General features: G+C 40.7%; 1 protein-coding gene across 1 annotated transcript in view; it reads left to right on the top strand.

Annotated features, from left to right (window-relative positions):
* PRRC2B (proline rich coiled-coil 2B) overlaps positions 1-12,654 on the top strand; it is a 103,258-nt gene that overhangs the window by 23,123 nt on the left and 67,481 nt on the right. Inside the window, 2 exon segments of the mRNA XM_077147246.1 lie at positions 8,734-8,903; positions 9,724-9,901. Coding sequence (XP_077003361.1) covers positions 8,789-8,903; positions 9,724-9,901 — 293 coding nt within the window. The 5' untranslated portion in view covers positions 8,734-8,788.

The raw sequence follows: 12,654 nt of genomic DNA on the forward strand, positions 1-12,654 counted from the left end.
CAAAACTCAACTAAGATCTCCGTACCCCAGCTAGTCCTGGTACCTATGTGAAAAACCCTTTTTGTTGATTTAATTGTATTGTAATTTATTCATTTCCACATCTTCTTAACGCTCTAGACTCAGGTTAGCAAACTGCAACCCCAAATCAGGCCCTCCTCCAGTTTTTGTAAATAAAATTTTATCAGCATACAGTTATGTGCATATATTTACATATTGTCTGTGACTGCTTTCATGTTACAATGGCCGAAAAGCCCAAAAATTTACTGTCTGGCCTTTTACAGAAAAAACTTGCAGACCCTTGTTCCTGGAGGGCAGGGATGAAGTCTCCTTTGTCTCCATATCCCCAGCACCTAGCTGCACAATATTAATGATCAGTAAACATTTGAGGATTGAAGCAGGTGATGTGAAGCCTTCCTTATGTTAAAGTTCTTTTTTGCCAAGCTTATCCCACATTGGCATATTGAAGAAGGATAGATTTATTCATTAGTCTTGTACCTGTATTTTATGGTATAGTTCTTTTACTTTTTGATAGAAATTTAGCAGAGCATGGGGTAACATACAGTGCAAGTAAACTGTTTAATGATCAAGCCCTTTTAGGAAAGGCTTTTGTGTAATTGTTTTCTGAAGTGTTTGTACAGCCTGTTACCAGTTTCCATCTGTGATATTTGGTGTTTTGTCCAGGTACGGGATCTTTCCATTCCATCCATAAACAGTCTGTCTTCCTTTCTTCCCAGCCCTGGGTTGGGGTCTTTGGCTTGTGCCTAACAATAGTGGCTTTATTGTGCTGTACTTTTATTTTTTTTTTTGTTTTTGCCTAGCAGATTGCATGTTTTCCCAAACATCTGCCTGTGCTCTGAGACAGTAGGGCTTGGGCTGGAGCACTGAGTATTGGTAACTGAAGCAAAGTGCTGTGTCCTTGGTGAATGTCTCCTTTTATTCTGAGGACTGAGGACTACTTGAGGCAGATGATTTTGACCGAATGTTTTTAGACTCTGAGAGATATGCAAAAAGTAAAAGGCTTGGATTTGCCTTTGATGAAAATCTAGCTGTTGGATGCATTGGCATAAATACAGTGCTTGTCTTTGAAGTCTCTTCTGGTACCATCATCTGTGCAGTCGGCCAGAAAATGGCCATTGAGCCTGGGTTGACTCATAGTAGTGCTGTATGCATCTGTCTTTTTTATCTTGCACCCTCCCACAGGTAAGCCAAAAGTAGCAGCAGCAGCAAGGTCCTAGAGGTGGGCTCCTCAGGCAGGTAGTCCATAGTGTGGTGTTATCCAGACGAGGCTCTGGGGCTCTGTAGCCTACATGCGCTGTCGTTTTGTGACCTTGGACAAGTTATTTCTCTATCCGGAACCTTAGTGTCCTCTGTAAAACAGGCTGATGACAATAGTATTTCCAGATAGAGTTGTGAGGAGTCAGAGTGCTAAGGCTTAGCAGGGTGCTTGGCTCTCTGGAGTGCCAGCAGCCACTGTGATTAACACTGAATTTGTAGCTCTAGTGGTTCCCCAGTAGGTTACAGGCCATCCCATAATCACTTGGTTAGGCATCTAACACTGACTGGTCCCCAAGCATGGAGTGAAATTAATTCTGTACCTGAAATTGGCTTTTGCTAAAATGGAGCTCAGGAAGATTTTTTCTCTGGTGGACAGGTAGCAGGTGAGACTCAGTAACCTGTTTGACAAGTGGGACAGCTGTCTGGGGAAGTGGAGCTTGGATATTCAATTGCCTTTGTTGGTGAACAAAGCCTGGACCTCTCAGAAAGTACTTCTTTGATAACTTGTGAAAATATGGAGGCCAGTATTCACTTTTAAATGTCCTTTTCTTCATTTTCCAAAGCTGTCTTCATGTGGATTTTTAGGCCTTTTTTTTTTTTTCATGTACTCACTGGTATTTTCTTTTAGACCAGCTATTTACAAAATGTTCTAGAGCCCCATGGAAATACAGAAGTCGGGGGGAGTGGGGCTACTATGGGTAAGAAGAGATGATGAATGGCAGGGGCCCAGGTACAGGCAGGACTCCTCAGCTAAGGCACCATTGCCTTGAATCTGTGTTATTCACAGATATCTGGGGTTCCAAATTAGATTTTCTTTGCAAAACCCAAATAGAATTCTGTTGCTTATAAAAGGGAGAGAGAGTAGTGTGAAAGCTGTGAACCAGGGTAGGTCCAAGCTCATTCACAACGACCTGGTACCTAGTCAGTTCTTGTCCTTCAGATCCAAGCATGAGTCAGACTTTAATGAACATGCCTCTAACCTACTGAGAGGCATGTTCTCTTGCCTTGGCTGGCTTCTTGATTTATACCCAGGTGTTCAGCTTGTTTTCCTCTTGCCACTGGGTGAGGACAGTATAGCTTGTGTTGTTTGTGTGTGTGTGTGTGTGTATGTGTTTTGATGGATAAAAAAAAAACTTAGTAAATATTTGAAAACTGGTTAAACCTCTACTTTAACAGTATCCTTTGCCTGATATTTATGAAAACCAACTGGCAAGCAGAATAGCCATCCCCAATTTTCCTTTAGAGCCAGGACTGGCCTAAGAGAAACCTCCATCTTTGCAGTCTTATGGTGAAGAGCTTAAATGAACAAATTTCAGAACCCCTTCCCCAAAGGTGTTGTTTCCTTAGCAATAGTGACTCAGTTGCATTGCCTATTAGCATCCCAAGTTTATGTGGGACTGTAGAATCCCAGGTGTATGGGAGGAGATAGCTGATTTGAGAATAAATCATTAGTAATTCCATGTACTAACACTGATGCATTTGATTTTAGAGTCAGCTGGTGCTTGAGAGATCTTGTCCAGGTCCTGCATTTAGTAGATGGGCAAACTGAAGTTTAGAGGGGCTGATATTATGCACAATAGTGCAGAAGTTGTTTACAGGTAGAGGTGAGCACTCAAAAGAAAATGTGCATGTAGTCTAGTGTGCTCTCTGTAGTGGCTTCCCCGAGGCTCTGTAGTAGCAATGACTTGTACCTAGGACATGGTAGATGCCCAGTTAGTATTTGCTGACTGATTGGATTTACTGGGAGGTTAATTCCAGTAATTAACATAGTTCAAGCAACAGTTGTAGACCTACTGATGATATCTCTCAGGTGCAGTTCTGACTGAATTCCCTGGAGAGTAACTTATGTTTTCCCAGATTTTCTGCCCCCCATCAGGGTTGTGAGGAGTGGCGGCAGTGGTTAGACTTCTGGTCCTGGTCTCTTAGTGCAGATCTGGCTGCAGGGGCTTCTTTGGATGGGAGTGGGAAGATAGTTCTCAGAGAAGAATGCTGTGCTCCAAGTAGAGAGTCCAAGAACTTTCTGCATCCACTCTAACCTCTCTCCACAGTTCCAGACAGTACGAAGTCAAAGAAAGATCTCTTTGTATCCAGTGAACTCACAGGAGGTGGAGGATTAACAGGTTTTAGGAAGACTTTCTAGCACTATCCATAGAAATAAAATATTTTTGGCCTCAGAATTAAATGACATGTAATTTTAAAAACCAAAATTTTTTTTCCTTCTCTAGCCTTCGCTAGTTTAGTTTTCAATTTAGTGAAGAACTAGTTTTCTGAATTTATATTAATGATGCTAAATCAATACATCTGCAAGGTGTGTGAGAAGGAGTCACTCGCCACAGAGCAAAAAGCACCACTGGTTTCATTCAGATATGTTTCTGGATTTAGTGGCCAAGTAAAAGCTGTAGTTGGGGACGGCAGAGATCTAGGTGCAATTGAGTGTTTTTCATCATTGTACCAAAACGAAAGTCTAGAACATACTTTGTTAATTAGCCCATAACCATGGGCATGTCCCATCATCTCTGTATACTGAGGTTGTATCCAGCTTGGCCTCTTACATTTCAGGCTGAGTTTAGTGCTGGGCACATGGTAGCGCCCAATAAAAATATGTTGAGGGCGGGCCGCGGTGGCTCAGCGGGCAAGAGTGCTTGCCTGCCGTGCCGGAGGACCCCGGTTCGATTCCCGGCCCCAGCCCATGTAAAAAATAAACAAACAAACGAAATATAATAAAACAAGAAAATGTTTAAAAATGTTTCCCTTTCTTCCTCCCTTCCTTCCTTCTCTGTCTTTCCTTCCTTTCCTCCCTCTCTCTTTAAAAAAAAAAAAAAAAAAAAAAAAAAATATGTTGAATAAATGAGTGTATTAATTTTCTATCATGACTATATTGCCACAAATTAGTGGCTTAATTCAAATTTATCATCTTACTGTCCTGGAGATCAAAAGTCTGAAAAAGTGTTGACATCAAAGTGTCATAAGAGTTGCATTTCTTCTGGAGGCTATAAGGAAGAATATGTTTCTTTGTCTTTTCCAGCTTCTAGAGCTAGCTGTATTCCTTGGCTCATGACCTTTTCCTCTGTTTTCAAAGTGTATCGTGTCAGCCTTTGCTTCCATCACCACATCTTCTCTCAGAACCTCTTACCTCTCCCTTATAAGGACCCTTCTGATTTTATCAAACTACATGAGTAATCTAAAATAATCTCCCATTTCAAGGTCCTCCACTTAATCACATCTGTAAAGTCCCTTTTGCCTAATTCACAGGTTCTAGGGATTAGGACATTAATATCCTTGGAGGAACATTATTCTGCTTATCATGACGAATTTGTTAAAAGAAAGGATTAGATACAGAGTTCACAAGTAATCCCTTCATATTCCATGGATAGTCTCCTAATGTATAAAAGGCACATGCCCTATCCTCTGCCTGGACCCTGGACCCTCCTCCCTTTGGTGGACCCCTACTCGGGCTTTAGGGACTTCTCAGGGACACCCTACCAGAATTCCCAGGCTGGACCACATCTAGCAGTAGCACCTTCTACAACCCTGCCTGGAAGCCTTTGAAAGTGTTTTTCTTCCTTTTAGATCTGTGGTCAGCAAAGTTTTTCTACTTGTGGCTTTGCAGGCTACCCAGGGTCTATTGTATATTCTTTTACATTAAAAAAATATATATATAAGAAATAAAAACCCACTCTTGGCTCAAGGACTGTACAAAAACAGGCCATTGGCCAGCGCCCTGGGCTGTTGTTTGGCCATCCTGTTCTAGACTGTGAGCTCTGTGAGGGCAGGAGCCACATGTCTTGTTCACACTGGGAGCCTTAGCACTGCCTGAGTTCAAGCCCAACCAGTGTCAGCTTGTATTCTTGTTGCTCAGCTTTTATACTGGTTTCTTTTAGTCTCTAATACTTTAGGTTCCTTTTCTGACTCATGGTAAGAGGTTTAATTTAGGATCACTGTGTTGTGCATGCAGTTCCCTGGAATTTTTTTTTTTTTCTAATAACATATATACAACCTAAAATTTCCCCTTTTAACCACATTCAGATATGTGATTCAATGCTGTTAATTATGTTCACAGTGTTGTGCTATCATCTCACCAACTATTACCAAAACTTTTCCATCACCCCAAATAGAAACTGTGCCTTTTAAGCCTTAACTCTGTCCCTACCCCCACTCTGTTCCCTGGTAACCTATATTCTAGGTTCTGACTCTTGATCTTATCTAGTGTTAATGGAGAAATTCAAGTTAATTTTTATTTGAAATCCTTTAAGTACTAGTCATTATGAAGCTACTAAGATTTGATTCCTGGCCTCAAGGAGCTTATATTTCAGCCTAGGGAAGGATACTCTTATTATTTAATGACTTTTTTCTTAGTAGGTTGGGGAGGGTAGAAATTCAGTGGTGCCAGTTTAGGGTAAGGGAGATTTAAATATAAAGGGGTGTGTTAATAGAACCATAGAGTGAGGAGACTTCCAGGTCTTAGGTACCAGAATATAGATTTGAATACTTTGTCTGATACTCTTTCCTGTCGTACATTATTTACTTCTTGTATATAAAATAGACCCTGGCATCGAGTAACTTCTGACATGTGAACCTGAGAACAGTTTTTAATTTGTGGGCATTTTTGGTGTTCCCTTTCTTCGTGCCAGACTGTCCTTCACGTTGTAATATAGTTAACGTTCCTGGGCCTGGCTACTAAATGTGAGTAGCACTTCTGTGATTGTCACTATTGAAAATGCTCCTACATATTTTCAAACATCCTGACGGTACTTGCCTCTTGACTGCACCTAACTGAGCCAGGATTTGGGTGAGGAAGTTAAGTACCCTGCCAGGGTGGCAGAAACCATGTTGGGAGGAGAGGAGCAGTTCCCAGAAGAAGGAATGCTAAGCTTTCCACCGATAGGTGTCCTCTCAAAAACAGCACTTAGTACTTGGCATCCATTTATGTGCATTTTTTTTTGAGTGTTTCCTAATAGGAATTTCATGCTTATATATACTTGCACTTGGGATAACGACTGGCAGATTGTAGGTGTCAGTCAGTCTTTATTTGTTAAATCAAAGAGAAAATGAACACACCCAGATTTTTGTAAGAGCAGACTTCTTTCATGTTTGGCATTGGCACTGGGCTCAGTCTGCATAGAGGCATGTAGTGTCACCTTCTCCTCTCTCACTCTTATTTGGCTCTACTTTGTAATTGATCTTTTCTCCCTTTGCTTTGATAGCATATATTGTCTTGGATCATAATGTAGAATTTTATCTTTAAAATCATCTTTTTGGATACAAAAAGGACCTCCCCAACACTCTAGACGTGTACCAGCTGGTCTGCAGAGCTTTAGAACAAGATGAGGACATAGCCAACTGTACTGCTGCAGTTATTACCAAGTGCCTTTTATTAATCAGTGGATATTTTTATGTTATCAGTATGCCTACATAGATGATTTACCTTTATTTTCCATATGTTAATTAGAGTGGAAAATAATGTTTATTTACATAAATTTTCTTTTTATAATCAAGAAGTATAGAATCAGTAGCAAAGATTGGGTGTATAATAAAAGGCGCTGAAGCTTTTGAGTCAGGAACTACCTCTTGTTCATCTCAGTGAGTTCTTGGTGCCTGACACATAGCGCTCATTAACATGTGGTAGGTACTCAGTAAGTATTTGAATAAATGAGTGAGTGTGTGAGCGAGTGAATGAGTGAGTGACTAAACAAATGAACGAAGTACTAGTGGACTCTTCTGGACACCTTTAGAAAATTGGAAGATGGCAGAGAGAGGATGTTTGTTGGTTGCCTTTCAAGGTTGTCAATAAGTGATGAGGGTAAGCCTTAGATGGTACATGCCTCCACGTGGTCTCACTTGTTAGCTTGGGAGAAGTATTTTGTTTCCCATGTGTGTACCTTAGAGAGCCATAATTTTTTTGCCTAAGCAGATTTTTTTTCCTCTGGTTGCTGGATCCTTATTTTGAACAGTACGTATACCTGACTGATACTGAAATGCATACACTTGACACTTACTTTGGCTGCTTCTCTTTAATTTTGCTCATCCTTTAGATGGACAGTCTTGAAATTAGGGAAATTATGTACTTCCCCTATTCTGCCAACCTTATTTTTGAAGTTGCATAGATGTGCCACACACAGTGAGCATTTACTTTTCCCTCTTGAGAGCTATCCTTGACTTGGAGAGAGGTCTCAGTGTGTTGTTTACATTTCATGATTGATGCTGTCTGGCCGTCTTCAGTAAACTCCAGCAATTTGGAGCCCAGTGAGAATTCTTTTTTTTTTTTTAGTTTTTTAGTTTTTTCTTTTTTTATTTATTGATTAAAAAATTAACAAAAACATTAACATATCATTCCATTCTACATATATAATCAGTAATTCTTAATATCACTTAGTTGCATATTCATCATTTCTTAGAACATTTGCATTGATTTAGAAAAAGAAAGAAAACGACAACAGAAAAAGAAATAAAATAACAGAAAAAAAAAAGATTATACGTACCATACCCCTTACCCCTCGCTTTCATTTATTACTAGCATTTCAAACTAAATTTATTTTAACATTTGTTCCCCCTATTATTTATTTTTATTCCATATGTTCTACTGGTCTGTTGATACGGTAGATAAAAGGAGCATCAGACACAAGGTTTTCACAATCACAGGGTCACATTGTGAAAGCTATATCATTGTTCAGTCATCATCAAGAAACATGGCTACTGGAACACAGCTCTACATTTTCAGGCAGTTCCCTCCAGCCTCTCCATTACATCTTGAACAACAAGGTGATATCTACTTAGTGCATAAGAATAACCTCCAGGTTAACCTCTTGACTCTGGAATCTCTCAGCCATTGAAGCTTAGTCTCATTTCACTCTTCCCCCTTTTGGTTGAGAAGGTTCTCTCAATCCCTTGATGTTAAGTCTCAGCTCATTCTAGGGCTTCTCTCAATCCCTTGATACTTAGTCTCAGATCATTCCAGGATCTCTGTCCCACGTTGCCAGGAAGGTCCACACCCCTGGGAGTGTTGTCCCACACAGAGACGGGGAGGGTGGTGAGACTGCTTGTCTTGGCTGGAGAGAGAGGCCACATCTGAGCAACAAAAGAAGCTCTCTTGGGGGTGATTCTTAGGCCTGAATTTTAAGTAGACTTGACCTATCATTTTTGGGGTTAAGTTTCATATGAACAAACCCCAAGACTGGGGGCTCAGCCTATAGTTTTGGCTGTGCCCACTGCTTGTGAGAATATCAAGAATTCAACTTGGGGAAGTTGAATTTCTCCCCGTTCCCAGTGAGAATTCTTAACAGGGAATCCGTGAATCATCTTGGGGTCTCTACAAAATGCCTTTAAACAAAACTACCTGTGAATGATAAGGGCATTTTTCTAGGAACAGATCTTCAAGGAGATCCATGATCTTTAAAGATTAAATTAATTGGATCAGAAAGTTATAGCAAATTGAAACTTTTCTTTCTTTCCATTTCTAAGGCTGATTGGGAGCGGTGCCCAGAAAAATTTCCTTACTAGATGACATTTCATCGCAATGTCCGATCGTTTGGGGCAAATAACCAAGGGCAAGGATGGGAAAAGCAAGTATTCGACTCTCAGCCTGTTTGATAAGTATAAAGGAAAATCAGTAGACGCAATCAGATCCTCAGGTAAGGACTGGGGTTGAAAGCCACTTCTTTATGCTTTCTCTTGAATGAGAAACTCCAGGTCAAAACCATGAAAACCCAAAATGTGTCCCATCTAGTGAAACAGATGTGATCGTTGTGAACTGGTATTCTGGGCCTGTAGTAGTTACCAGGTATTCAAGGCTCTGAAATTACTAGGCCTGATTTCAGATCCTTGACTTTCCCGACTCTCCTGTAGTTGGAGTGTTATCGCCAGCTGTCGTTTCTTCTTGAAGCAACAGGTATTTTCTGTCTGCTAGGTAGAATGGAACTTAATTTGCATTAGTTACCCTTTTTTAGGTTTCATGGTTCTGATATTCTGGAATTTAATGGGAAAAGTTCATGTTCATCCTTTCCCACATCCCATGCGTATATTATGAACATGAGGGGAATCTTGCTCACGCTTGATTTGAGCAAGAACCTAGACTTCTGTAATGAGGCCAAAGCAGTCTTACCTTGCAGGGAGGTGGTTATGGTGTGGGATGGAGGATTCTGGGCCTTCTTCTCATCCGTATCATAAACCCACTTCCACTTTCTGAGCTGTCCCCTGCCCACTAGTAAAATGGAAAACTGTGTACAAATTTTCAGCCCTCCTTTGTATCTAAAGTCCTCGTGGAAGAGCTTGTAGAGTGACTACCAACACTTCTTACACTGGTTTGTTTCCACTGATAATGTGCCCACTGTTTTTTGTTTGGTTGGCTTTGTCATTATCCCTTAGGGCTGGAAGGAGGAGCTGAATGAATCCAGCTCCTTTCCTTCTGTAAGACTTCTGTGTTTTATTTGTATTAATCCTTCTTTTCTGAAGTTATTCCTAGACATGGCTTACAGAGTCTCGGGAAAGTTGCCACAGCCCGGCGTATGCCACCGCCTGCAAACCTGCCAAGCTTAAAGTCTGAAAACAAAGGAAACGACCCCAACATCGTTATAGTACCCAAGGACGGAACGGGATGGGCAAACAAGCAGGATCCGCAAGACCCAAAGAGGTAAGAAGCAAGGGAGGGCAGATGATGAATAGGAAGCTGTAGTTTCATAAATTGCTCCTAGCATCTTTTCCTTTGGTAGAAGGTGGATGGTCTTGTACAACAGGACTAGAGAAATGGGGAGGTATCAAATGGAGCTTCTTTCACTCTGATTTCTATTGTGTAGGATGTTTTTTGCTCCCTTCCTTCAATTCTCTTGGCTTTTGGAATTGATTCAGCAATGTTTCTGGGGGCAGCCTTATCCCCAGGGGCTAGTTTGTCTCCCTGTGCCTCATTAGGAAAGGCCTCATCACTCCTGAGAAGCTTATGCAATAATTCAGACCCAGTTCCTGTAAGAACCTTGTAGACAGAGCTGGTGCTTGAACTCTTCATTCCTAGTGGTAGTCCCTGTTTTCTGAACTCAAGATTGAGAAAAAAATGTGGGCTTCCTAATTGTGGGCCCAGCAGCTTCCCAGCCAGAGGCGACTGCTTTGTAGTTGCTCCAAATAGTCCAGTTGTTTATGAGAACAAAACAGATTCATTATTATCCGAGGTCACTGTATAGCAGTCTCCCTGGAGGCTTACCCCACCACCAACATAACATTTATGGAAGCCTTAGGGGGTGGGCTCAGGCAGGGTCTGGTACAAGTATTGTCATTAGAGAAACAGAGCAACTGTTATGGCTGCTGTGTGGTGGAGCTGAAAATAACACACCCCCATTCTAGTTTCACCTCTGCCTGGGATGCATGACTCTGGGCGAGTGAGTCCCTTAGGCCCCTGGGGCCTTAGTTCACTTCCGTGGTGAGCCTTCTCTGACTCTGTATTCCAGACAGTGCCAAGGTGTACAGGAAAGTTTTTGTGTGGGAAGGGGAACAAAGAAGGGAAATCTGGTAGGCAAAAACCTGCTGCTAGGGTTTGTCTACTGGAGAATAAAAACAAAACTAGTTCAGTATCATGTACTCTCTTGCCCCTGTATCCCTTGTGGTGTGGCTGCTGATGTTAGAGAACCAGAAAGTAAAAGTGACCCAGAATATAGCCTGCAAATCAGTATCCTTTTTTCTCAAGCTTATATTGCAAATGGCCAAGGCACCTTTTATAAACTATTCCCTCCAGTTAATTTAGCAGACCAAAGTAGAAAGTAAGCAATTTAGTCAGATGATTATAAAGTAATAGTAGCTGAAGTAGGGTCTTAAAAGTTATTTTAAATTTTTTTCTAAAAATTATGCTTTGATTGGCAGCATAGTATGACTTTTGGAATCAGGTCTGAGTGTGGTTTCCAGCCAGAATATTTTATTATCTATATGGAACCTGAACATTTATTGACTTATGAGCATCCATGTCCTTCTCTGTGAAGTAGGAATAATACCTAGCTACTAGGGGTGGTTACAAGGAATAGATGATATAATGCATGTCAAGTAGTTAAGCACAGAGCCTGACGTAGAGGATGCCTATGGTAGATGTCACCTATTATCACCATCATTCTATTCAAATGGTACACACTATGAACTCTGTAATGAAATGGATATGCATATTTCAGTGTAAGCATTGAAATGCCTCTGCTACTAGAAGTTCTAGAGAGAAGAGGATCAAGGATCTCTTCCTTTTATCCAGTATTTCTCAGCATTGAAATAGAAGGCTATTAGGTGGCTTTAATGAGGGTCAATTGTGCTGAAGCACGTCTGCCAGGTTTGAAGTGAAAGAGAGTGTTGGAGAAGGCACCTGGTCATCTGGCTCTTGTCCATGTCTTTCTGTGGGATATTTGGGAGGTGGTGAAAATGGGGAGCCCAACAACTGTGGGGACACAGTGCTTAGGTTTGGAGTACACAAAAGTGACACTACCTGGAAGCTTCTGTTTTAGGTAGAAGGTGATGTGAGAGGAGAATCAATGGCCTTCATTTTGTAATAACCATGAATGGTGAGTTACTTGAGTTAAGTAAACCTTGGAAGAGTGTGTTTCTGTAGAATTTGGCTTCGGCTTATAGATAGGCCATTGACTGGCATTAAGCAGTTTCTGGCCAGATGGACTGCTGTTCTCCTGAATCTCTTCTGGTGGAAAGTTGAATAGGAAGAGTGACTGGAAAGCTACTGAATCAGAGCAGAAATCTTCATTCAGAGCCCTTTTTTGCTCTTTCAAAAGAGTACTTGTGGAGTGTAAATGAATTGATATGACCTTTTTGGAGGGCATTTTAGCAGTATCTTTTCATTTCAAAACATTACTGTCTTTTGATTTAGCTATTCCTGTTCTAAGAACTCATACTACTGAATTAATTACATAAAAATGTACAGATATGCATACAAAAATACTTATTGATACTTTATCTGTACTAGAAAAACAAAACCAAACTGGTTAAATTATTTCCATCCAGTTGTGCCATGTTATGAAAGGAAAGGTAGATCTGTGTGTTAAATTCTCATGAAAAATGTTCAAGAAACATTAAGTAAAAAAGCAGGTTGCAGAATTGTATCTGTGGTTTTATGCCACTTGTGTTAAAAAATGTTATTACCATATGTATAGAAAAATCTGCTTGTGGTTTTTTTCCCCATAAGAATGAGATTGTGAGGGATTTTGTGTTATATGTATATATATTTGTAAATGCATCTTTACTACGAGCGTACATTTCTTTTATGAGCAAAAAGAAGGTGAAAAAATCTTTTGCATGTTATAAGGCACTTAGCCCCCTAAGTAGTTCTAAGCTCTTCGTCAGGAGTGAGGGGCTCAGGATTCCTGCCTTCTAGTGACTCAATTTTTCCATTAGTAAATCCTCCATCGTGTTCAT

This window comes from Tamandua tetradactyla, chromosome 2, assembly GCF_023851605.1.
Source record: "Tamandua tetradactyla isolate mTamTet1 chromosome 2, mTamTet1.pri, whole genome shotgun sequence".
NCBI lineage: Eukaryota > Metazoa > Chordata > Mammalia > Pilosa > Myrmecophagidae > Tamandua > Tamandua tetradactyla.